Genomic DNA, 27,095 nt, shown 5'->3' with positions numbered 1-27,095 from the left:
TTTTTGTGGAAAAAAAAATATTTTTTTATTTTCACGACTCTGCATTCTAAACTTCTGTGAAGCACTTGGGCATTCAAAGTTCTCACCACACATCTAGATAAGTTCCTTGGGGGGTCTAGTTTCCAAAATGGGGTCACTTGTGGGGGGTTACTGCTGTTTAGGTACATCAGGGGCTCTGCAAACGCAACATAACGCCCACAGACCATTCTATCAAAGTCTGCATTCCAAAACAGCGCTCCTTCCCTTCCGAGCTCTGCCGTGCGCCCAAACAGTGGTTTACCCCCACATATGGCACATCAGTGTACTCGGGATAAATTGGACAACAACTTTTGCGGTCCAATTTCTCCTGTTACCCTTGTGAAAATAAAAACTTGGGGGCTACAATATCTTTTTTGTGTATTGGCGTATTCAGGAGAAATTGCATAACAAAATTTATGGTTACATTTCTGTTTTTACACTTGTGAAAATAAAAAAAATGGTTCTGAATTAAAATGTTTGCAAAAAAAAGTTAAATGTTCATTTTTTCCTTCCACATTGTTTCAGTTCCTGTGAATCACATAAAGGGTTAATAAACTTCTTGAATGTGGTTTTGAGAACCTTGAGGGGTGTAGTTTTTAGAATGGTGTCACACTTCGTTATTTTCTATCATATAGACCCCTCAAAATGACTTCAAATGTGATGTGGTCTCTAAAAAAAAAGGTGTTGTAAAAATGAGAAATTGCTGGTCAACTTTTAACCCTTATAACTCCCTAACAAAAAAAAATGTTGTTTCCAAAATTGTGCTGATGTAAAGTAGACATGTGGGAAATGTTATTTATTAACTATTTTTGTGACATATCTCTCTCTGATTTAAGGGCATAAAAATACAAAGTTTGAAAATTGCAAAATTTTAAAAATTTTCGCCATATTTCCGTTTTTTCATAAATAATCGCAAGTAATATCAAAGAAATGTTACCACTAAGATGAAGAACAATATGTCACGAAAAAACATTCTCAGAATTAGCGGGATCCGTTGAAGCGTTCCAGAGTTATAACCTCATAAAGTGACAGTGGTCAGAATTGCAAAAATTGGCTCGGTCATTAAGTACCAAATTGGCTCTGTCACTAAGGGGTTAAATGCTCCCTTTCTCAGATATGCATAAACATGTACTAAGCAATTTCATAGGTATGAATTTCAAGGGAATATGTAATCAGATAAGGTTCTATCTTTTTATTGTTTTATATTAACCCCTTTCTGACATATGACGTACTATCCCGTCAAGGTGGGGTGGGCCCGTATGACCACTGACGGGATAGTACGTCATACGCGATCGGCCGCACTCACGGCGGGAGCACGGCCGGGTGTCAGCTGACTATCGCAGCTGACATCCGGCACTATGTGCCAGGAGCAGGCACGGACCCGCCCCCGGCACATTAACCCCCGGCACACCGCGATCAAACATGACCGCAGTGTGCTAGCGGTATAGGGAAGCATCGCACAGGGAGGGGGCTCCCTGCGGCCTTCCCTAAGACCCCCGGAGCAACGCGATGTGATCGCGTTGCTGCGAGGGTCTCTTACCTCCTCCTCCCTACAGCAGGCCCGGAACCAAGATGGCCGCGGCATCCGGGTCCTGCAGGGAGAAGTGCACGTCAGATCGCTGATCTGACAGTGCACAGCAAAGTGTCAGGTCAGCGATCTAACACTATATCATGATGCCCCCCTTCCCCCCGGGGCAATGTTATAGTGTAAAAAAAAAATATTCACATGTGTAAAAAAAAAATTAAAAAAATTCCAAAAAAACTTAAAACAAATTCTTCCTATAAATACATTTCTTTATCTAAATAAAAAAAAAAAAAAATTACACATATTTAGTATCGCTGCGTCCGTAACGACCCCACCTATAAAAATATATCACTAGTTAACCCCTTCAGTGAACACCGTAAAAAAAAAAAACGAGGCAAAAAACAACGCTTTATTCTCATACCGCCAAACAAAAAGTGGAATAACACGTGATCAAAAAGACTGATATAAATAACTATGGTACCGCTGAAAACGTCATCTTGTCCCGCAAAAAACGAGCCGCCATACAGTATCATCAGTGAAAAAATAAAAAAGTTATAGTCCTCAGAATAAAGCGATGCAAAAATAATTATTTTTTCTATAAAATAGTTTTTATCGTATAAAAAGCGCCAAAACATAAAAACATAAAAAAATTATATAAATGAGGTATCGCTGTAATCGTACTGACCCGAAGAATAAAACTGCTTTATCAATTTTACCAAACGCGGAACGGTATAACCGCCTCCCCCAAAAGAAATTCATGAATAGCTGGTTTTTGGTCATTCTGCCTCACAAAAATCAGAATAAATGGCGATCAAAAAATGTCACGTGCCAGAAAATGTTACCAATAAGAACTTCAACCCGTCCCGCAAAAATCAAGACCTCACATGACTCTGTGGATCCAAATATGGAATAATTATAGCTCTCAAAATGTGGTAACGCAAAAAATATTTTTTGCAATAAAAAGCCTCTTTCAGTGATAGCTGCCAATCATAAAAAACCCGCTTTAAAAGTAAATCAAACCCCCCTTCATCACTCCCTTAGTTAGGGAAAAATTAAAAAAATGTATTTATTTCCATTTTCCCGCTACGGTTAGGGCTAGGGTTAGGGCTAGGGTTAGGGTTGGGGCTAGGGTTAAGGCTACAGTTAGGGTTGGGGCTAAAGTTAGGGTTGGGGCTAAAGTTAGGGTTAGGGTTGGGGCTACATTTACGGTTGGGAATAGGGTTGGGATTAGGGTTAGGGGTGTGGTTAGGGTTACAGTTGGGATTAGGGGTTGGGGTGTGTTTGGATTAGGTTTTCAGTTATAGTTGGGAGTTTCCACTTTTTAGGCACATCAGGGGCTCTCAAACCGCGACATGGCTTCCGATCTCAATTCCAGCCAATTCTGCGTTGAAAAAGTAAAACAGTGCTTCTTCCCTTCCGAGCTCTCCCGTGTGCCCAAACAGGGATTTACCCCAACCTATGGGGTATCAGCGTACTCAGGACAAATTGGACAACAACTTTTGGGGTCCAATTTCTCCTGTTACCCTTGGGAAAATACAAAACTGGGGGCTAAAAAATAATTTTTGTGGGAAAAAAAATGTTTTTTATTTTCACGGCTCTGCGTTATAAACTAGTGAAACACTTGGAGGTTCAAAGCTCTCACAACACATCTAGATGAGTTCCTTAGGGGGTCTACTTTCCAAAATGGTGTCACTTATGGGGGGTGTCTAATGTTTAGGTACATTAGGGGCTCTGCAAACACAATGTGATGCCTGCAGACCATTCCATCTAAGTCTGCATTCCAAATGGCACTCCTTCCCTTCCGAGCCCTCCCATGCGCCCAAACGGTGGTTCCCCCCCACATATGGAGTATCAGCGTACAAATTGGACAACATATTTTGGGGTCCAATTTCTCCTGTTACCCTTGTGAAAATACAAAACTGGGGGCTAAAAAATAATTTTTGTGGGAAAAAATTTTTTTTATTATTTTTACGGCTCTGCATTATAAACTTCTGTGAAGCCCTAGGTAGGTCAAAGTGCTCACCACACATCTGGATAAGTTCCTTAGGGGGTCTACTTTCCAAAATCGTGTCACTTGTGTGGGGTTTCAATGTTTAGGCACATCAGTGGCTCTCCAAACGCAACATGGCGTCCCATCTCAATTCCAGTCAATTTTGCATTGAAAAGTCAAATGGCGCTCCTTCTCTTCCGAGCTCTGTCATGTGCCCAAACAGTGGTTTACCCCCACATATGGGGTATTGGCGTACTCAGGACAAATTGTACAACTTTTGGGGTCCATTTTCTCCTGTTACCCTTGGTAAAATAAAACAAATTGGAGCTGAAATAATTTTTTTGTGAAAAAAAGTTAAATGTTCATTTTTATTTAAACATTCCAAAAATTCCTGTGAAACACCTGAAGGGTTAATAAACCTCTTGAATGTGGTTTTGAGCACCTTGAGGGGTGCAGTTTTTAGAATGGTGTCACACTTGGGTATTTTCTATCATATAGACCCCTAAAAATGACTTCAAATGAGATGTGGTCCCTAAAAAAATGGTGTTGTAAAAATGTGAAATTGCTGGTCAAGGGGAAGTCGAAGCTGCGTCCAGCAGCGATACGCGTGGGGCTCTCCCCACACCTTCTGGGTCCCGGGACTATCTTCCCTTTTTAATGATCTTTTGACGGCCAACGGCTGGCGCCACTCACTGGACGACCTAACTGGGTGATATATCTTGGCTCTTGGGCCTATTTTTGTGCTTTAGGCCTTTATTCCATCGGCACATGTGGATGCATGTATTCCCATATGTCTCCTATATTGCTAAATAGGCTCCTTTTTCTGCCTTTCTGGTAGCACTGCTTCCTTATTAGCAGATGTTCCTATCTATACTTGTTGCTTTGGGAGTACTACACTCACCTCTCATTGTTTCTAATAGGCTTATTGGGGCCCCAGAGCTAGCATTAGCCTATTTATTTATATAGGGGCACTTTATTTATTATCTGGTTTTCTGGGGACGCCCAGATTTGATTTGTTTATTTATATTTATCTATTGTTATACCTTGTCTATATAAGAATTTAGTCATACCTCACCCATATATGTGTAGTATTCTTGGTGTCTTAACAACTTATGAGTGGTGTATTTTTGCCTTGTGTTATACATTATTGTTATTTGGGCCGTTAGTTGTATTTTAACATGTTTTTATTTCGATTGTGTTTTCTGTCTTGCTCTCAATAAATTTTTGTACTTTTGTAACTTTATAGTATTTTTTGGGTGTGCGCCCTGTTTGCATAGTCTCTTTTTTTCTTGCTCTTCTTGTATGATATTTTTCTTCCTGACATTTGCCAATTGGGGAGAGATGGGACCTCACCATGAACGTTTGAAAAATGGCTGTTCTCACCCAAATCCGCGAGTTAGGCTAACACTCATCTTGTACATGTGATCTTAGGTGGGATACCTACATTACCCCACTTTAATAAATGGGTTAGGGACACGATTATGTGGCACTTACTGTGTATAATTATTACTTTTCAGTGCAGTCTCCCTCACGTGCTGCACAGTACTCTTGTTCTCAAAGTGCCAGTTAAATGAAAAACATGACTATCATTCTCATTCAAGTGAAATACACAATGATGGGCACCGAGGACAATGCGCAGTTGACACAAATACCTCTCCCGCCATTATGTTGGCACATTCACATTAGCCAATTTTGAGATGTTAAACAAATGGTGATTGGTAGGTATATACTGATTGGCGGATATTTAATAGCCTGTTTACACATGCAAGCTGCGCATTAGATGCATCCTGAATAATCTGTAATACATTGATCAGTGTGCGTAGGCTGCCATTTTTCTCAACAGTTCAGGTCCTGTTTACACAAGAAGATGCACTGCCGAAAACAATGTTCTTTTGGGCAACCAAGCATTTTTCTGGTTTTCAGGTGATTGACATCCTGTTTACACAGGCTACTAGGTCATTGTAAAACAAGTTTTCCTAGGAAACCCCGTTAGGAACTCTCGTTCACGATAGTCATCAATGTACTTACCTGTATAACTAAATTCTTACATTGTGTTTGCTATCTTTGTCTTTTCAGAAACCATGTCTTCATTATGGTTCTCTTTCCTGTCTTTCAGTGCTGCTTACGATGCCGTCCTTGATAGAAATGTGGCCATTAAGAAACTCAGTAGGCCATTTCAAAATCAAACACATGCCAAACGAGCCTACAGGGAGCTGGTCCTGATGAAGTGTGTAAATCATAAAAATGTAAGTTTTTTTTTTAAATTTGCTACAGTCTGTTGTTTTCCTCTACATAGCCTTGTCAGCACAAAATGACTGTTCAAACCAAGCACAGCACCTTAGGATACATAGCCCTAAAAAATTGTATCACTAATATATACAGCTCTGGCAAAAATTAAGAGACCACTGTCTCTTTATAGGTATATTTTTGAGTAAAATGTGAATTGTTCATTTTTCTATAAACTTCTGATAACATGTCTCCGAATTTCCAGGCAATAAATTTAGTATTTTTTTTCTGAAAAGGAGAAATGGTCAAAATTTAAAAAAAAAAACACAGTGCTTTCAGACCTCAAATAATGCAAGCAAGAAAACAAGTTCATAATCATTTAGAAACAACAATACTAATGTTTTAACTCAGGAAGAGTTCAGAAATCAATATTTTGTGGAATAACCATGATTGTTAATCACATCTTTTATGAGTCTTGGCATGCTCTCTACCAATCTTTCACTCTGCTTCTGGTGCAAAAATATAATCAGTTCTTCTTTGTTTGATGGCTTGTGACTATCTATCATCGTCTTGATGACATTCCAGAGGTTTTCAATGGGGTTCAGGTCTGGGGATTGGGCTGCCCATGACAGGGATTTGATGTGGTGGTCTCTTAGTTTTTGCCAGAGCTGTATATATATATACTTGGCTGCATTTGATAGAAATTGCTCTTTATTCAAATGCTAACGAGGTGCTCAGTGTACCCTTGGCATGGCCGAGGGTATCAGTTCATCTTCCTACCTACTGGTTTTATTTTTTGATTCGTCTCTGGCTTCTGTAAGTCAGATCTGTCAATTAAGAAATATGAGGGTGGAGATAGATAAAAAACAAGTAGGTGGGAAAATCGGTCCGAGTCTTCCTGTCAAGAGACGCAGGAGTGTAATGCGAGTGTCATGAGAGTACAAACCGATTTTTCACACCGAGCTTCCGATTTACATCCAAATTCAGAGTGATTGCAATGCGATTTTATCTTGAGCTTTTACATACAGCAGTTCCCTGTCTTTTACACACCGTTTTCAAAGGAAATGTTCATTAAAACACACACATACAGTGGGTTCGGAAAGTATTCAGACCCCTTTAAATGTTTTAACTCTTTGTTTCATTGCAGCCGTTTGGTAAATTCAAAAAAGTGTACACTCTGCATTCCATCTTGACTGAAAAAAAAACAGAAATGTAGAAATTTTTGCAAATTTAATAAAAAAGAAAAACTGAAATTTCACGGAACTGGTGAGGATTTCCAAGGAAGAATGGCAGAGGATCCCCAAATCCAGGTGTGAAAAACTTGTGGCATCATTCCCAAGAAGACTCATGGCTGTACTAGGTCAAAAGGGTGTTTCTGCTCAATACTGAGCAAAGGGTCTGAATACTAGTTATGACCATGTGATATTTCAGTTTTTCTTGTTTTGTCAGTCAACATAGGGTGCAGAGTGTACATTAACGAGAAAAAAATGAACGTTTTTGAGTTTACCAAATAGCTGCAATAATCAAAGAGTGAAAAATTTAAAGGGGTAGCAATACTTTCCATACCCACTGTGTATATATATATATATATATATATATATATATATATATATATATATATATATGCATCTCGCAAAATTAGAATATCATCAAAAGGCTAATTTATTTCAGTTCTTCAATGCAAAAAGTGAAACTCATATATTTGATGGAGTCATTTCAAACAGAGTGATGTATTTCAAGTGTTTATTTCTGTTAATGTTGATTATGATATGATTATGGCTTACAGCCAATGAAAAGTCAAACATCATTATCTCAGTAAGTTAGAATACTTTATAACACCAGCTTGAAAAAATGATTTTAAAATCCGAAATGTTGGCCTACTGAAATGTACAGTATATACTCGTGTATTTTTTTTGTGCTGAAAACGCCCCCCTCGGCTTATACACGAGTCGTTGTCCAGAAAGCCAGCGGGGGAGGGGGAGCAGCGACAGGAGCCGGCTAACAAAGACATCATACTCACCCTCCTATCGCCGTCGCTGCATCTCTGCCCCTGCATCTCCGTCCTGGCAACGGCAGCTCTTCCTGAGCTGAGTGGTCACATGGTGCCACTCATTAAGGTGATGAATATGCACGCATCTCCACTCTCATTGGTTTGAAGCCCTTATTCATTACTTTTATGAGCGGTACCACATGACCACTCAGCACAGGAGAGCTTACCGTGCCGGGACAGCGGAGATGCAGCGTGAGGAGGGTGAGTAGGACGGGGGAGTTGTAAGCCATGCATACAACGATGGGATGGGGGTTCTGAGCCATGCATACAACAGGGGGAACCACACATAAGAGTACGGGGGAGGCACACATACCAGGAGAGGACTGGCGGGAGCCACACATACCAGAACAGGACGGGGGAGCCATGCATACCAGGACAGGATGGGGGAGCTAAATACTAGGACAGCAGCGGGGAAGCCACGCCTACCAGTACAGGGACGGGGGGCCACGCATACCAGGAAAGGGATGAGGGGACAATGCATATCCCCGGCTTATACTCAAGTCAGTATGCTTACCCAGTTTTCCGTGGCAAAATTAGGTGCCTCGGCTTATACTCGGGTCGGCTTATGCTTGAGTATATGCGGTATATTCAGTAAATGCACTGACTACTTGGTCGGGGCTCCTTTGGCATCAATTACTCTATCAGTGCTGCTTGGCACTGCTGAGATGGCACTACTGAAGTGTTATGGAAGCCCAGGTTGCTTTGATTGCCACCTTCAGCTTGTCTGAATTGTTGGGTATGGTGTCTCTCACCTTCCTCTTGACAATATCCCATAGATTCTCTATGGGGATAAGGTCAGATGACTTTGCTGGCCAATCAAGCACAGTGATACTGTTGTTTTTAAACGAAGTATTAGTACTTTTGGCAGTGTAGACAGGTGCCAGGTCCTGCTGGAGAATGAAATTCCCATCCCAAAAAGCTAGTTGGAGAGTGTAGCATGAAGTGCTCTATAATTTCCTCATAGATGGCTGCGGGGGCGCTGGAAGCCCCACAGTCTGTTACCAATTTAAATGCTGCAGTCATTATTGACAGAAGCATTTAAGGGGTTAAACGACCATATTCGCTGTCAACAACGATTGTAGCTGATGAAGAACGTTGTCAGCTGTAGTGTACAGCTGACAGCTACAGGATTGTCACCGATCAGGAGATGCTAGTCTCATATCACAGGTCAGTAGAAAGACGTATTGGTGGTCACTAAGGCGCTAAGCTTCTTTTAACTATTTCACATTTGTAAAGACACAAAGCAATTAAAATAAGTGCCCTGAACATTCAGATTACTCACAATTTTATACTAGAAAAATCGACCGAAAAGAACTCCCAAAACGTTGCTTCATGAAAAACACCGCCGGCCTTTTCCTGAAATACCTTTTGCTTGGAAAACTCAGTGGGTACGCGAGTGTGTAAAAGACATTGTATTCACCGACCCTAAAGGGTTTATTTAACTTGTGTATATGGGACTGGTGTATATATATATCACATAGGAGACACTGGGACTGATGCATATACTTCACATAGGAGACGCTGGGACTGATGCATATACCTCACATAGGAGACACTGGGGCTGCAGCATATACATATAATTACTCCAGCTGGACAGCACACACTATCAGACTGAACAGTACTACATGCCCCAGCTACCTTAATCTTGGTGGCCGGACAGAACCTGCTCTGCAGAAAGCTTCTGGTCCCAGCGTCTCCTACATCACCAGCACCCATTGCAGAATGAATACAGCAGCGCCTGGTGACAGAAGCAGATTTTGCAGGAGCGGATCCTGGAGGAGATGTGACAGTTTCAGAGTAAAAATTGCAGAGCCATTGTCTGAGTCATGCTGCCCGTAGTTCGAGAAGCATGACCCAAATGACAGGCTCTCTTTAATGCTATCACACACAATACAATTAAAATATAATGAATCTACCGACATATACACACACATCTGTTTATATACGCTCATCTAAATACACATGTATGCACATTAATACAAACACAGGCAGTGATGATCTCTGCAAAGACCTGTGGAAATTGATGGCATTACATAAGCACACAAAATCGATAAATAAATTCTTAGACAGGAGGAGCCGTCCTGTGTATTTCCTCTGCAGGCCTTCTCTAATGGTTCGTGCGCCCCACTGTAAACATCGGACAAGTGATATCCGTCGTTTTGACAGATAGCACTCATCCCCATGTTATTCTGTGGGGCTGTGCACATGTCCGACTTTTTCCTCGGACTGAGTCGGTCGGTGGAAAAATCTCAGCATGCACTATTTGCATCCGATGGAAAAATACAGATGTCATTTAAGTGCGGTCTCATTTTCATGGACAGACTGAATAGAGAAGATGTCAAATTTTTCTATTTTATTTGCCTCATCCAAGAAAATCGCATCACATTCTTGAGATGAGACAACCTAGCCTTAGAAATAGCCTTTTTCTACAGTTGGCTTTATATGCTGATTTTTTGAAGAGGCAGAGCTTTGCTGAATAGCCCTGTCTTGTCCACCCTATGATGGTATTTTGTCAGGCTTTTTGCAATTTTGCTGTGGTTTTCCTAAAAATTGTGGCAATACCTTCAGATTTGCCTCAATTTTGTTTACAAAGCTGCAGCAAAATACTATTTTTCTGGTTTTTTTTACCCTAGAAATTACAGCTTCAGTACGTTATGATGTGATAGGTAGACTGACTGACTCCTGCATACCTCTTTAACCCATGACACAAACCCCATAGGGTATGTGCCCATGATCAGGAACTGCTGTGGGTTAGGTGCTGCGTATTTAGAAAGCGTCAAACCTCAGCGGCCAGCTGTGACAGCATAGTGGATGGAATTCCTAGAAATCCTATGTCCACTATGCGTGTACAGACACCTGCGTATCACCCGTGGACACTGATTTCTGGCACGTCTTCCAAGACCCCAGCATGTCAATTTCTCTTTCGGAGACTATTCCCCGCAACAGAAATTACATCAATCAAATGTATTGAATGCGGTAAATCTGTATGGCTCAGTGAGCACGTGTGATTTACCTGCATTCAATAGAAGGCAGCGTTGTGGACGCAGCAAAAACATGCGCTGCAAAGCGCTGCTAGTTCTGGATTATGGGCACCACATGAAGCATATCGTCCTTGTTTGATATCGACACTAGTGATGAGCGAGTATACTCATTACTCGAGATTTCCCAAGCATGCTTGGGTGGTCTCTGAGTATTTCGGCGTGCTCAGAGATTTTGTTTATGTCGATGCAAGCAGCATGATTTGCAGCTGCTAGACAGGCTGAATACATGTGGGGGTTGCCTGGATGGTAGGGAATCCCCACATGTATTCAGGCTGTCTAGCAGCCACAAATCATGCAGCTGCGTCGACATAAACTAAATCTCCGAACACGCCGAAATACTCGGCGATCACCCTAGCACGCTCGGGAATTCTCGAGTAACGAGTATACTCGCTCATCACTAATCAACACATAAACGATCAGTTTGCTGTTTGTAGGCTGTTTTACTTTATTAGTTGTATATAGTGTGTATGTTTCCTAATGCAGTATAATATTGTGTACGGGACAACTTCAGATTTCAGATTTGTTAATATTAAGTTGCATTTATAGTTGATAATTCTAACAATGCAATATATAGGCTTACAGATCTAGTAGTGATAACTGATCATTTTATAATTGCCGATTGTATTGGTAGCATGGTTTTTTATTGTATTTGTGCTGTAACGGTAGTAGGTGCAGGGGTTGTAATCACATCCAGACTCTGGAGCCTTCTGGGGCTCAGAAGGTCCTTTGACTCATATGAATTACTGTTAAACACCTTTGTGTATTTCATTTCCCAAGGGAGCCTTGCATGTCAAATAAGCCACCTTACATTGGCAAATAAGTGTCACTTTCCACGGGAAGAAACATTACCTGTTAAACACCTGGGATAGTTGAAGTCCTGTTAGACATTTTGCATTTTGTGCCCACAAGCTTCAAACTTCAAGTTGCGCTGATAATAACTTCTCTTAGGTACTTCTTTTAATGAATGCTCTGTAAGCACTAGATTTGTGCATTGAACTCGTGGGCACATGTTGTGCTAGCTTCCTGTTGATATGGATCTATTAATTGTAAATGTAAGGAAGGCCACAAAGACCCCTGCCAAGAATCAATTGATCAGCTGAACACTAAAAGCATTAGCCAGACATTGCATTGGAAAATTATAGAGAGATGCAAGTACTCCAAGCACTTTGTGATGTACAGTACAGAAAAGGATTTAGTGAGCAAGTATAAAGTTGCCTTAATTCAGAGAGCTGAAATACAGACTGGTATCTAACGGGAAATATTTGCAGTGAATTAAACCTATAGAAAATCAAATCACCCAGACTGGAGTACTATGCTTACAATATTCGAAATACAATGTTTTATTGTCATTCAATTACAATAAAACACAAATAATAAATACACACATGATAAGAGGTTGCCAATAGAAGATCAGAAAATTCCAAGGAATTGCAGACACAGATAACCATACAATATTCGGTATATATCAAATCATATGTAGCATAATAAACCATACAAAGATGGTAATAAGGGATATCTCACACAATAATCAGGATTCAGTGTCTTAATGCATTAATAGCAGTTACGCATAGTTACCAGCATAATGTACATCTAAGGTTATAGCAACTTAATCTCACTTGTATGTATGTCACTCATCAAAGGGCGGGCAGTCCACAACAGCAGTAAATCATATAAAGTGCTTACCCATAATAAAGCGCCTGTGCAAAATCCTTGTAGAATCCCCAGCGTGTTTCGCATGAGCTTTTTCAAGGGGCGAAATTAAGTATCTGCCCCGCTGTATAGGGAAATCATAACGACCGCTGGTTTTTAGCACATGTAGAGTGTAGCCGTGCTGGTAGTATTCGGGAGATTTCTTCCTGATGTGTGCTCTCCCCTGAACACCAGATATGGGTCAGATACTTATGGCGTGGGTTGCATACTACATGCGCTAACAAACTAGCGGTTTGAAAAAGCTCACGTGAAGCGCAAAATGTCTATGGTTGACCAGGGAGCCCTACGTGACAAAGTGTAGGTATGAATGGCCTTTTCACTGGCTTTTGGGACGGTATGGCATCTATCGGACCTTGTTCTAATAAAAGAAAAAGAAGATGTAATGTCTACAGTAGAAGTGGGAAATGGCTTTAAGGTCTAATTTATGGAGTCTGAGCTTTGGAAGCTAGAAAAGTCTTGCCACTTACACTCTTATCATTAGAGATGAGCGAATATTTCAATTTTCGGTTCAGATTGCGATCGCCGAATTTACAATATTTGCTGAACATAGCCTAACGCCATTGGAGTCAATGGGAGTACAGATGAGCTAGTTTGTTCAGAAACGATTATCAAACATAAATGTGACACGAATATGGTATAAATATGGCACATTCGGAATCGGCGATCGTTTTCCGAACATATTCGCTCATCTCTACTCGTCATTTCTGCATTGTTTTTGTTTTTGCCTGACCAGCCCATTATAGTCAATGACAGATTATGCGTCCTCTGAAAAAAGCAAAGTAGAGTCAACAGGAGCTGAACGGGCACAATGCTTTCCTAGCGACGCTGCCAACTTTTTCTAGTAATGGACGTGAGAGGAAAAATTTTTGCAAGTAATTAAAATCTTACCAAGTCCATGTTGTTTGTGTTCGCTGCACAAAGATGGAAGGAGTCAGAGTTTAAGCTTTGCGATGTCTCTGGTGCCTTTTATTTCGTAGGACTACAGCAGGTTGTTATCAAACTTTCATTTGGATAATGATTTTGTAAATTAAACTATAATTGCATCTTACTTCTTATCATATGCCTGTCTTTGTTTCCCCTTCTCTTTTAGATTATCAGTTTATTAAATGTCTTTACGCCACAGAAATCTCTCGAGGAGTTCCAAGATGTGTAAGTAATGCCTGATTAAATTAATCTTCAGAGGCGGAGAAAGTACTTTCATTTGTTAGATAGAATCAAAACGGTATTGATTGCAGGATGCTGGGTGCTTGTAGGAAGTTTAAGAAGAGTAGAGAGGGTGCTGCTTCAATTCATATTTTTTTAACTTAAGCTGGAGAGCTATCGCCGCTGAAGGCACATTTATGTGTTATATGCATTATTATTGAATCAATTGATTTGCATGTATTGTTACTTTTCTATTAATACTGAATATGTAAAATCAGTTTAAACACCTAAGATTATAAAAATCCAAATAATAAGACACCTACAACTAAAAAAAAAACGTATAAAAAAGAGAATAAAACTCACACTTCCTTTCACAGTTCTTTAATATAAGTTTAGAAATAGCGCACAAGGGTGTAGAATTAGGGGGGTCTGCTTAATTCAAAATGCTCTTCCTATTTTCTAGTTACCTAGTAATGGAGTTAATGGATGCCAACTTATGCCAAGTGATTCAAATGGAGCTAGATCATGAACGAATGTCTTACCTCCTGTACCAAATGCTATGTGGCATTAAACATCTTCACTCGGCTGGAATCATACACAGGGTTAGTAATCCTATTTTATGAAAGCTCCTAACTGCTTTTTTGTGTCATTTTAATTGAGGTTTGTTTTTTTCCACAAGTAAACATTTTTATTATTATTAAAACTGTGATTTTAGTTTTCATATTATTTCATTTAATACACATGAAATGACTTTACATTTTTTACAGTACTTATTGAACCTTTGATCACATTAATAGTACGCTGTACTACTTCAGTAGTGCAGTGCATTAAATAGCCTGTCAGTTTTTGACTAACAGCCTATTAGAACATGCCTCTGGTGGGATGTAATAAGCCTTTGAGCTACCTCCGCTCCCCGCACATGCAGCTGGGGTTTAGCAGTGTATTATAGCTCCTGCTGTAGTTGACACTGGCACATCTTGTTTGCTGGTTTCATCCTTGTGATGTGACTGTATGCCAGATTGCGCTAAACTACTTGCAGTCCGGATGAACACTTATGCCACCATGGCTCCAGGATCAGAACAGCTACATATCTGTCTTATGTTAAGTTTTTCTTATTTTGTGGACTCCGTTTAATGTTCTATAGATGCATTTCTTGGTCACAAGTATCTGTTCTCTATGAACAAATGGTGGCATGCTTAACCCCTTTCAGAATCCCTCTAACAGCCGCGGGTGGAATCGCGATCCATCAGCGGCTGTTAACCTGTTAAAAAACGCTGTCAATCTCTGTCAGCAGCATTTAAATCGCACTTACCGGAAATCCCGCCCATCGGTGACCCCGTCACATCGTCATGGGTCATCAATGGGTTGGCATGACAACCAGATGTCTACAGTAGACCTCTATGGTTGTCATAGCCAGATTGCTATGAGTGTCGCCCGGTGGTCGGCGCTCATAGAAAGTGAGTATTTCTGCTACAAACAGGCGATCTGATCATCGCCAGTATGTAGCAGAGCCAATCAGACAACTGCAGCTTCTAGTCTCCCAAGGAGACTATTGAAGCATGCAAAAAGTAAAAAAAATGTTTTTAAAAATATATATAAAAAAATATATAAAAGTTCAAATCACCACCCTTTCGACCCATTCAAAATAAAAAAATATCCCCCCAAAAAATCAAACATTCACATATTTGGTATTGCCACGTTCAGAATCGAACTGATCTATCAGTATAAAAAAAATTAACCCGATCGGTAAACGGCGTAACGAGAAAAAAAAATAAAAAACTCCAGAATTACATTTTTTTGGTCGCCGCAACATTGCAAGAAAATGCAATATGGTATCAATAAAAACATCAGCTCAGCGTGCAAAAAATAAGCCCTTTTTTTTCACCACTTAAATAAAAAAAGAACCTAGACATGTTTGGTGTCTATGAACTCGTAATGACCTGGAGAATCATGATGACAGGTCAGTTTTAGCATTTAGTGATCATGGTAAACAAAAAAAAAACAAGTGTGGAATCGCACTTTTTTTCAATTTCACCGCACTTGGAATTTTTTCCCCATTTTCCAGGACACAGTATATTAAAACCAATGGTGTCGCTCAAAACTACAACTTGTCCTACAAATAACAAGCCCTCACATGGCCATTTTGACAGAAAAATAAAAAAGTTATGACTCTGAGGAAAAAGGGGCACAAAAAACAAAAATGCAAAAATGAAAATACCTCCAGTCGTTAAGGGGTTACATTTCAAGCAAATGGTTCACACACTGCGATACGCATGTGTTGTTTGTCCACTTTAAGGGCATGGCGGGACACTACAGATTATAGCACCCTGCAATGACCATTTGAGTGCTGTCAGACTCTCCCTGGGCATGTGCAAGCACCCAATGCTGTACATACTACCAATACAATGGATGTAAATTGTGGTGTCTGTGGAAGTACAGTGCTTGTGACAAGATGAGTGTTGAGCCAAAGAAAATACTTAGGCAGATATAGTCTAAGATATAGGGCAAAGATGGAAAATAAAGCTGGGTAGAAATCTATGAAACAAAACTAAAGTTTTGATTAAAAACAAGGAGAAGGCCGGCACCATTCAACCTGTATGTGTGAACTTGTCCTAAAACCAAACTTTGGACTAGGCAATCAAGCCTGCAGGTATTGGGTGCTCACAAAATAAGATGCAAACATGTACATAGAAAGAAAAAGCATTGGCACTCACCGGTCTTTTAAAATCCAATCTCTTGATTCATAAAAACATATTTAAAACTGGCTGCAGAGAGGGAAGGAGCATATGTGGAGGACGACTAATCCTGAATTCTAGGACCAGTAGACACGCAGGAAAGCGTGAAAGGATCGTCGCCCCCCACATGTGCTCCTTCCCTCTCTGCAGCCAGTTTTAAACATGTTTTTATGGATAAAGATATTGGATTTTAAAGGACCGGTGAGTGCCAATACTTTTTCTTCCTATTTACAAAAAAATTTTGATTAATATAATTGAAAAAGAAAAACATTGGATCAGTTTGTACAGTATTTCGTGTTTGTACGAAAACCCTTTTTTTCCCCCAAAAATCTGGAGATTAGTTTGAGTTGCGTGACTACTAGAAAAACTGCAGTAAAGAATATAAGTTTTCAGGCAAATGCGACTGATGCATGTCATGCAGCCCAAAAAGGTAATTACAAAGTATAAGGATGGCTACATTTTTAAAACACAAGTATAGTATAGGATATTTTCAATTTAGGATAATGTCTCATTGGACACTATAATTACAGTAATTCTGAACAACCATTTGAACAGAGGCTTAATTTAATGTGTGAACTTCATGATATCAATTTTTGTAAATGTATTCATGTTTCCAATGCAGGACTTAAAACCAAGTAATATTGTTGTGAAGTCAGACTGCACGTTGAAGATCCTAGACTTTGGCTTGGCAAGGACTGCCGGCACTAGCTTCATGATGACTCCTTATGTAGTAACGCGTTATTACAGAGCACCAGAAGTCATTCTCGGAATGGGCTACAAAGAAAATGGTAGGCCGTGCCTTAGACTCGATCGTTAAACACAGTGTTTTTAGATACAATAAAATGAAGAAAAATATGTATGTATCCATTAAAATCATTTACATATGTTTAATACATCCAGAAGGAAAGTCTGATTATCGAGTCTTCATAACCAAAAGAATTCTGAGAATAACTTTAGATCTGACTTTTTAGCTTTGCCTTCTCCTGTTTCCAGTTCTGAAAGAGAAAACATTTAATTTTTTTATTTCATAAATCAATAGTACACTTGAAAATAAGAAACTTTGACTGATCAGTCATTCTCAAAATTCTCAATTCACCGGTAAAATCTGTATTCAGTGAAGACCGATTATTACCTTACCGAGACAGGAGATGACAGTCGCTGCCGGTAAGATTCCCTGTAGACATGAGCGAGGAGCCCTGCCTCTATCTCCTTCCTACCCTACCTTCTACAAAAGAGTCTTTTCAATAGCAGCTGTAGTCCCCTATCTCAGTAATATGAAAACGTGTAGTCACCGAATACAGATGGAACCCGTGAATTTCAGAATTTGAAAATTAAAGATAAGTCCTGGAGAAGAAAATGCAAATTTGTCTCATACGATATATTACACAGTTGCTTATTTTCATGCATACCACTAATTTATGGAATAAAAATTAAAATGACGTTTATACTTTAATGACCTTGTTTCTGCTCTTTACTTTGGATCTGACTCACGTTGATGTTGCTATTAAGCCTACGTCCACTCAAAACCTAATATTCACCCCAAAAATCAATTTTCTCCTTACCTTTTTGTCCAGGAGTCTGAGATATACCGTATGTTTTTTTTCAGTGGAGTTATTGCAATTTAGAGCTGGTTTTACTGCCCATGTGCATTCCCATGTAAGCAAGACCCATATTTGAGTTTCCTGGACGCTCTTGAGTCTAACACAAGGGGAAAAGATATAATGGGGTTAACTTTAGGAGGCAAAAAAAAATATAACCAATATTACCAATTAGGGGCATAGAGTACATTATACATTTCCTTAGACTTATGCCCAATATGGTTCCTTTTTTGGTAATGCCATCTATATAAAAATGTAGTTATAGCCCTTCGTCAACAAATAGGAGGCTGCTTATGTTCAATATTGATTGCAGACGGAGGTTCTAAAGAGAAAAAAATCTAGAAACTCTATTTTCTAGTTTAGTTTACAGGCATCTACTGTACATGTATGTGCAGTTCTACAGTGGCTTGCAAAAGTATTCACCCCCTTAGCATTTTTCGTGATTTACGTCCTCACAACCTGGATCTTCACTTTTTTTTGAGAGTTTGTATCAGTTTAATGTAAAGAACAGTTTTCTTTTTATTGTGAAAAAAACAACAATTTAACTGAAACAACAAAGTAACTGAAAAGTTCAGTGTGCATAATTATTCACCCCCTAAAATTAGTACTTGATAGAACCTCTTTTTGCGCCAATTACAGCTGCAAGTCACTTTGGATAAATCTCTATGTGCTTTCCACATCTTGTCACTGGGATTTTTGCCCATTCCTCAAGGCAAATCTTTTCCAGCTCCTTCAAGGTAGATGGTTTCCTCTGGTGTTCAACAACCTTCAAGTCTGACCACAGATTCTCAATTGGATTAAAGCCTGGGCTTTGACTAGGCCTCTCCAAAACATTTAAATGTTTCTCCTTAAACCACTCGAGTGTTACTTTAGGAGTATGGTTTGGGTTGTTGTTTTGTTGGAAGTTGAACCTCCGTCCCAGTCTCAAATCACTGAAAGACTGAAACAGGATTTGCTGAAGAATATTCCCGTATTTCGCACATCTTTACTTTGACTCAGATCATTTTCCCTGTCCCTGGTGAAGAAAAACATCTCTACAGTATGATGCTAGCACTGCTGGCATGTTTCACTGTGGGGATGCTGTTCTTGGTGTGATGAGCTGTATTAGTTTGGAGCCAGACATAGCGTTTACCTTGGTGGCCAAAAAGTTCAATTTTGGTCTCATCTGACGACAGCACCTTCCTGCATACATTTGGTGAGTCTCCCACATGTCTTTTGGGAAACTCAAGACGAGCATTGCAATTTTTGTGTGTAAGTAAAAGCTTTTTAGTGACCACTCTTTATGGAGTGTATGGCTTATTGTGGGTTACCTTTGGTCTCTGTGCTGTCTCTCTGGTTAATGCCCTACTTGCCTGGGCTGAGAGTTTTGCTGGTCGGCCCTCTCTTGGCAGATTTGTTGTGGTACCATGTTCTTTCCATTACATGATAATAGATTTGATGGTGCTCCCGGAGAACATCAGAGATTTGGATATTTCTTTATAAGTCAGCCCTAACTTGTACTTTGTCCCTGATTTGTTTGGAGATCTTCTTGGTCTACATTGTGTTGTTTGTCTTGCTTTATGGTGTTGCAGCCTCTGTGGCCTTTCAGAAAAGGTATGTATATACTGACTGACCATGTGACACTTATAGTGGGTCTGGAAAGTATTCAGACCCCTTTAAATTTTTCACTCTTTGTTTCACTGCAGCCATTTGGTAAATTCAAAAAAGTTCTTTTTTTTTATTATTGTACACTCTGCACCCCATCTTCACAGAAAAACACAGAAATGTAGTAATTTTTGCAAATTTATTAAAAAAGAAAAACTGAAATATCACATGATCATAAGTATTCAGACCCTTTGCTCAGACACTCATATTTAAGTTGCATGCTGTCCATTTCCTTTTGATTCTCCTTGAGATGTTTCTACTCCTTCATAGTTAAACTGATAGGACTTGATTTGGAAAGACACACACCTTTCTATATAAGACCTCACAGCTCACAGTGTATGTCAGACCAAATGAGAATCATGAGGTCTAAGGAACTGGCCAAGGAGCTCAGAGACAGAATTGTGGCAAGGCACAGATCTGGCCAAGGTTACAAAATAATTTCTGCAGTACTCAAGGTTCTTAAAAGCACAGTGGACTCCATAATCCTTAAATGGAAGAAGTTTGGGACCACCAGAAGTCTTTCTAGCCAAACTGAGCAATCGTGGGAGAAGAGCCTTGGTGAGAGAGGTAAAGAAGAACCCCAAGATCACTGTGGCTGAGCTGCACAGATGCAGTAGGGAGATGGGAGAAAGTTCCACAAAGTCAACTATAACTTCAGTCTTACACCAGTCGGACCTTTATGGCAGAGGGGCCTGAATGAAGCATCTTCTCAGTGCAAGACATATGAAAGCCCGCATAGAGGTTGCTAAAAAACACATGAAGGACTCCCAGACTGTGAGAAATAAGATTCTCTGGTCTGATGACCTGAAGATAGACCTTTTTAGTGATGATTCTAAGCGGTATGTGTTAAGAAAACCAGGCATTGCTCATCACGTGCCCAATACAATCCCAACAGTGAAACATGGTGGTGGCAGCATCATGCTATGGGGGCGTTTTTCAGCTGCAGGGACAGGTCGATTGGTTGCCATTGAAGGAAACATGAATGCGGCCAAGTATAGAGATATTCTGGACGAAAACCTCTCCCAGAGTGCTCTGGACCTCAGACTTGGCCGAAGGTTCACCTTCCAACAAGACAATGACCCTAAGCACACAGCTATAATAACAGAGGAGTGGCTTCAGAACAACACTGTGACCATTCTTGACTGGCCCAGCCAGAGCCCTGACGTAAACCCAATTGAGCATCTCTGGAGAGACCTGAAAATGGCTGTCCACCAACATTCACCATCCAACCTGACGGAACTGGAGAGGATCTGCAAGGAAGAATGGCAGAGAATCCCCAAATCCAGGTGTGAAAAACTTGTTGCATCATTCCCAAGAAGACGCATGGCTGTACTAGCTCCAAAGGGTGTTTCTACTCAATAGTGAGTAAAGGGTCTGAATACTTTTGACCATGTGCTTTTCCAGTTTTTCATTTTTATAAAATTTGCAAACATTTTTACATTTGTTTTTTTTCAGTCAAGATGGGGTGCAGAGTGTACATTAATGAGAAAAAAATTATCTTTTTTGAATTTACCAAATAACTGCAATGAAACAAAGAGTTAAAAATTTCAAGGGGTCTCTGAATACTTTCCGTACCCACTGTAGATTGCACACAGGTGGGCTTCCATTCAATAAGCATGTGACATATGAATGTAATTGCTTGCACAAGAAATTTTTAGGGGCTTTATCGCACAAAAGGGTAAATATATATGCACATGCCAATTTTTAGTTATTTGATCCCATAAATTTAATTTATGCCAATTTGAAAATAAAAGGGGGGTGAATACTTTTGCAAGCCACTGTATATACTAAACAATACAAATTTCAGAGCATAATTCAGCCACGCACAATGCTGGCCCCTTGCTCATTGGCTGATTTATGTTAACTGTATTATCGTTTCAATATTTTGTTTATATACAGAACTATGTAGATTTTATTTATAAATATAATTTTCAATCAGTTATTATTTGATATTATAGATCTATATAGTTTCCTTTTTTTAATATCATGCCATAGATATTTTGAGCATCATAATGTGATACTAAATAAAAAATGCAATTTTGAAGAAAATTGCTTTGGTCTTACCATCATAACACACTTTTTTAGTCTAACAACATTCATTATAATTTAATTCAGAAAATGACATGTCTTTATTGAGATCTTTTCCCATCCATCATATTACTAAAGCTTATTGTCTTATTTTCTGTCATCTTTAGTATTTCCATTCTGAGAGATTTTACCTTATCCCCATCTGTGCAATTACAAGGTGGCATTTAAAATCTGTTCACCTATTTGCTAAAATGGGTAATTTTGGTTTGCAAAAATGCATTTGGTTTTAGCTGCTATTTTTGCTTTTTTAATTTGCTTAATAATTTAAATGATGACCATTAGAAACATTTATGAAAACTAACTCACAGGAAAAAAAATCTGCAATATTTAGTATTCAATGTTTATTGGACTTGGAAGAAAAAACAGTTTCAGCACCACTGCTCCATTGAAAGATATCCTTACTGTTGGGGGCCTTGGATGTTCTAGGAATTAGGGTCACTTTAAGACTGAAATTGGGAGGGAGAGTAGTCTCTGCAAAACCTCTTTAAGGACAGACAACTAATCTGTACTCTCCTGTGTGCCATGTGCCAGGCCACAGCATCTTTGGTTTTCCAATGTACCCAACCTCTAATTTCCCCTACTGGTTTGATGAGTATGCGTCGCGACACTAAAAGTTTATGTCATGCCAATCCTTCTCAAACCATGCCAGACATAAACTGTGCCATGTGATAGTTAGATCCGTTCCTAGCTCTCTTTCCCCTGTTGTCCAGTGTGCTAGAGCATTAATTTTTCAACTTTCACAAGTGACGAAACATATCTAAGATTACAAAAACAAAATGAGATGGATTTGAGTAGACGTGAGCAGATTACTTTGTGAAACCCCAGACCATGGTCCAAGTCAGTGCTCTCGGACCGTAGACAGGAGGTACACGAATTGCCTTACCCTCTGGAAATCCAGGTTTGGCTTCTGATTAGCTGGGCTGTCAATATGTCACCTATAGATGACATTGTGCCAGGCAGGCTAATCAAATGCCACGCTGGGGAATCGGAAACCCATGAAAGTTCATTCTGAGGGACCATGGACCTGGACCGTAGACAGGGTTTGCGCATACGATCTCTGCTCATCTCTACGGTAGTTTTGAGTCATTACCTCTAGATATACAACCATTGAATGATAATATATATAGACATTACAGAAAACAATACTTTTTTGTTTAACCCCTTAATGACAGCCAGTACGTCTTTTAACTGACCTGAGATATAAGAGAATAGCCTCCCCATACAGGAGACAATCCAGTATCTGTCGGCTGTCCACTATAACTGACAACTTTCTGCATCAGCCACGATCAGTGTTTGCACCGTCCAACTCTGTTTAACCCCTTAGATGCTGCTGTCAATAGTGACTACATCATTATAAATGGTTAACATAGTGTGGGGGCTTCCTATTTAACCAAATTGGTGCCCTCAGATCTTGATTTTGTGGCCCTGATGTTTGCCATGGCAATTCATGACCAAATAGTGGCCTTAAATGTCTCTAACTTCTGAACAGATTACTACAGCAATCAGACTCTAAGTGGTAAAAATACACATTTTCATTTCTGCCATACCACTTTGCATTAATTCCTGTAAAGCACCTGAAGGGTTAATAAACTACCTGACAGCAGTTTTCAATATGTTTAGGGGTGCTGTTTTTAAAATGCTATCACGTTTGGGGGTTTCCCAATATATGAGACCCCTAAAGTCACTTCAAACATGGATAAGTCCCTAAAAAAATAAATTTTGCAAATTTCCTTGAAAAAATTAAAAATTGCTGCTACATTTTTAATCCTCCTAAAATGCTAACAAAATAAAATAACATTTTACAAATGGTGCTGATGTAAAGCCAACATGTGGAAAATGTTATTTATCAATGATTTGCTGTGGTATGACTATCTGGATTAAAGATTCAAAGTTTGAAAATTGCTAATTTTTTAACATTTTTCTCAAATATTTTATATTTTTTATAAATAAACACAAAGCATATTGACCTAAACTTACCATTATCATAAAGTATAATGTGTCACGAAAAAACAATCTCAAAATCACTGGAATTTGTTGAAGCGTTCCAGAGTTATTACCACATAAAGTGACACTGGTCAGATTTCAAAAATTTGGCTCCGTCACTAAGGGGTTAACATAAAATAAATTTAGAATAATTCTTGCCAGTGAAAATGCTTTACTGTATGTTTCCCTTTAAAGTTTAACATCAGTTTTCTTCTCTGGTTCCTTAAGATTGTTTCTGAGCCGCCAAAATGTTCTTTTTCTTAGACACTTATTTTAAAGCAGATGATTTTCTATCTGTACACTTTTTCATGTGCATCACTTTTCATAAGTGTTCCTAAATTTAAGCTTTTTTATTTATTTGTGAGGGTGGGGATAACTGCATTTTTACGCATTTCAATTTGCACTTTCTTCCACATGCTTAAGGAACTTATCTTCCTAGCTAACCTTGCCTTTTCCTGTTTCCATTTCTTAACGACCTTGTTTCTGCACTTCTAGTGGATATATGGTCTGTGGGATGCATTATGGGAGAAATGGTCCGCCACAAGATCCTCTTTCCTGGAAGGGACTGTATCCTTGTACTGTTCTGGAACTTTATGGAAACAAACCTTCCAACTTGCCTGTCTTACATGTCTATTTATTAACCACCATACCTGTTGTTATTACTAACGCTTCTCCCTATTGTTATTTTTGTGTTTTAAAAAAAAAGTTTTTGTCTTACATGCCCATGAGTATACAGGTGTAAAATGTTCAATGGGTTCAAATTCAATTTTTATATATATTAGTGCTAAAGTAAAATTACATTTTGATATTGTGTCGCAACTCAATGAAAACATCTTGTACTGATACCCACTGCATGTGTGTTACTAGCTTTGTATGCCTATATACTACAGGGTATTGTAATCTATAATATCATGCTTGTGTTTAGAGCATAGATTCTACTAATCTTGTCATTTAATATCTCACCTAGGGATAGTCTCAAGAAAAATCCGGCACACTGAGAAGTTCCAAGCCAAAATTGAATTTATTGCATTTCCAAGCAAAAATTAGATTTATTGCATCTTCATATTAAAGTCAATTCCACACATTGGCTTTAATATGAAGATGGCTTTAATATGAAGATGCAATAAATCTAATTTTTGCTTGGAAAATGCAATAAATTCAATTTTGGCTTGGAACTTCTCAGTGTGCCGGATTTTTCTTGAGACTGTCATTACATTTTTTCCAGAGCAGCTGTTTTTTTCAGTGGGCGACCCCTTGATTTTCTCTCACCTAGGGATAGATCATCTAAAAAGTATCATGAAGGACGTTTGATATTTTTTAATTTCCTGTAATCTCTAATTGTATACTTCTTTGTGTGTTAATTTGGGGAGACAAGCATTGAAAAAATGTTTTACTTATATAAAGTGGAATACATGTGCACTTTAATTTTTCAAAACCGTAAATGCCTTCTCGATCCATGTTTGTCTCCAGTAAAATAATAACACTTATACTCGCCTCCTTTGCCAGCGCCATTGCTGCTGCTCTCCATTTCCTCTGAATGTATGTAATACGTCTGAAGGTGGGGAGAGTAATGCAGCTGCTGATTGGCCTCACGGATCTTGTGACTTAATAACGTCACGCAAGCCCTGGAAGAGCTGACGCAACGGGAACAACACCTTCTGAATATAAGTCTTATTGTTTTGAGGCAGACATAGGGATTGAGAAGGGGTTGTCCGAATAGTGGACAACCGCTTTAAACAAGTTGTCCAGGATTATATCATTTTTTTACTATGAGCCTAAGAACTGTCAGGCAGGTAGCTGCAAACTAAACTGTGCCCAGCTCCGATCTCTGCTGGCACAGAGTGGTCACCGATTCAGTGGCTTCCGCTGACAACACGTTGAGAGAGCAGCGGCTTCTTATCCACTCCGCTCTGTTGACGCGGCATGATTGCTGACGTCTTCCTTTTTGACAGTCATATGTAATGCCATGTCGACAGAGCAGACCGGAAGAACAAGAGCTGCTCTGTTGTCATGGAGCAGCTGAATCGTTGGCAGGAGTCGGTGGATGAGCAGAACAGGTCAGCAACTAGTTGCCTGTTCGTTTTAGACCCACAGTAAAAAAAAATAAAAATAAAATAATATATATATATATATATATATATATATATATATATATATATATATATATATATATATATAAGCTCTGGATAGACCTTAACCATTCCAAGGCCAGGCCATTTTCCTCCCTTCCTGACCAGTCATGTTTACGGGTTTTATCATACACGTGCTTTTTACAGTTCTTAAAAAAAAAAATTATATAGTGATGGAGAAGGTAGACATGATAATAAACCATCTCTGCCTTCTCTGCAGGGAGTCTGGCTGTAAAAGATAGCCGGCTCTATACCTTTGTGGCTGCACAATGTCGGGCAGCAGCTTTATTATGCAGTGATGGTTTAAAATATTACTGCAGAGTAGAACTGGGGCTGACGTTTATAGTCTATGGGTGGTCTTGAAGTAGTTAAAGAAATTATACAATCAATTTATTTAACTTATAGGTTGAATTATACTTGATTTTTAATAAATAGCTGGTCAAATCATTCTAAAACAGAAGCCTGAGTGAGCCGTCTGGAGCTAGCCCTATAATAGCCTTATCATATGATCGCGGTATGGCTATGTAGTCTAGACTCCCCTCTGTAACAGCAGATTGACTGTATAGTATTGACTTTTTCCTATAACAGCTGTCTGCTTGTATAGTCTGGATTCCCATCCGCTTATAATATCTAACTGTTCTTGTAGTCAGCGGCCACCACCAGTGCCACCTCTCTAGCTTTGTATTTTATACCCAGCAATAAAAGCAGTCTGGTTGTGCAAATCTGGATCAACCTCGCAACAGGAGTCTAAAAATGTAGTCTGGACCTCCCCTTATAACAGCAGTGTTCTAGTTGCGTAAATTGGACCACTCCCTTTGACAGCAGTCTAGCTGTGCAGTCTGGACCGCCTCTGTAACACCAGTTTAGCTTTGAAGTGTGGAAAGCTGGATATACCTGCATTCTATGTGTATTTTAGATCTCTTTCAATATCAGCCCTGTGGTTGTGTATTCTTGAGCTTTTTTCTATTACAGCAGTGCGGTTGTGTAGATTAGCACACCCCCATAATAGCACCCTGAGCCTCTTCTTATACCAACAGTCTAGTAGTGTTGTATGGATATCATTCTATACCAGCATTCTGGTTGTGTAGTCTAGATCTCCCCCTCAAATGGGGCAGTTTGGTTATGGAATCTAGATCTCCACCTTTAACAGCAGTCTGGTTGCGCAGTCTGGACCTACTACTATAATGGCAGTCTGTATTTCTACTTTGAACCTCA

The 27,095-nt window shown here is 39.4% G+C and overlaps 1 protein-coding gene across 8 annotated transcripts in view; it reads left to right on the top strand.

The window, feature by feature from the left end:
* Positions 1 to 27,095, top strand: part of MAPK10 (mitogen-activated protein kinase 10) — a 351,274-nt gene that overhangs the window by 224,396 nt on the left and 99,783 nt on the right. For all 8 annotated transcript variants that reach the window (XM_069743349.1, XM_069743340.1, XM_069743351.1 and 5 more), the window contains exons 4-8: positions 5,650 to 5,779; positions 13,651 to 13,709; positions 14,167 to 14,305; positions 17,061 to 17,226; positions 24,247 to 24,318. In XM_069743349.1, coding sequence (XP_069599450.1) covers positions 5,650 to 5,779; positions 13,651 to 13,709; positions 14,167 to 14,305; positions 17,061 to 17,226; positions 24,247 to 24,318 — 566 coding nt within the window. The remainder of the gene's footprint in view (positions 1 to 5,649; positions 5,780 to 13,650; positions 13,710 to 14,166; positions 14,306 to 17,060; positions 17,227 to 24,246; positions 24,319 to 27,095) is intronic.

This window comes from Ranitomeya imitator, chromosome 1 (genome assembly GCF_032444005.1).
Source record: "Ranitomeya imitator isolate aRanImi1 chromosome 1, aRanImi1.pri, whole genome shotgun sequence".
Classification (NCBI taxonomy): domain Eukaryota; kingdom Metazoa; phylum Chordata; class Amphibia; order Anura; family Dendrobatidae; genus Ranitomeya; species Ranitomeya imitator.
The sequence above is the reverse complement of the archived record's forward strand: the minus strand, read 5'-3'. Positions and strand labels throughout refer to the sequence as shown.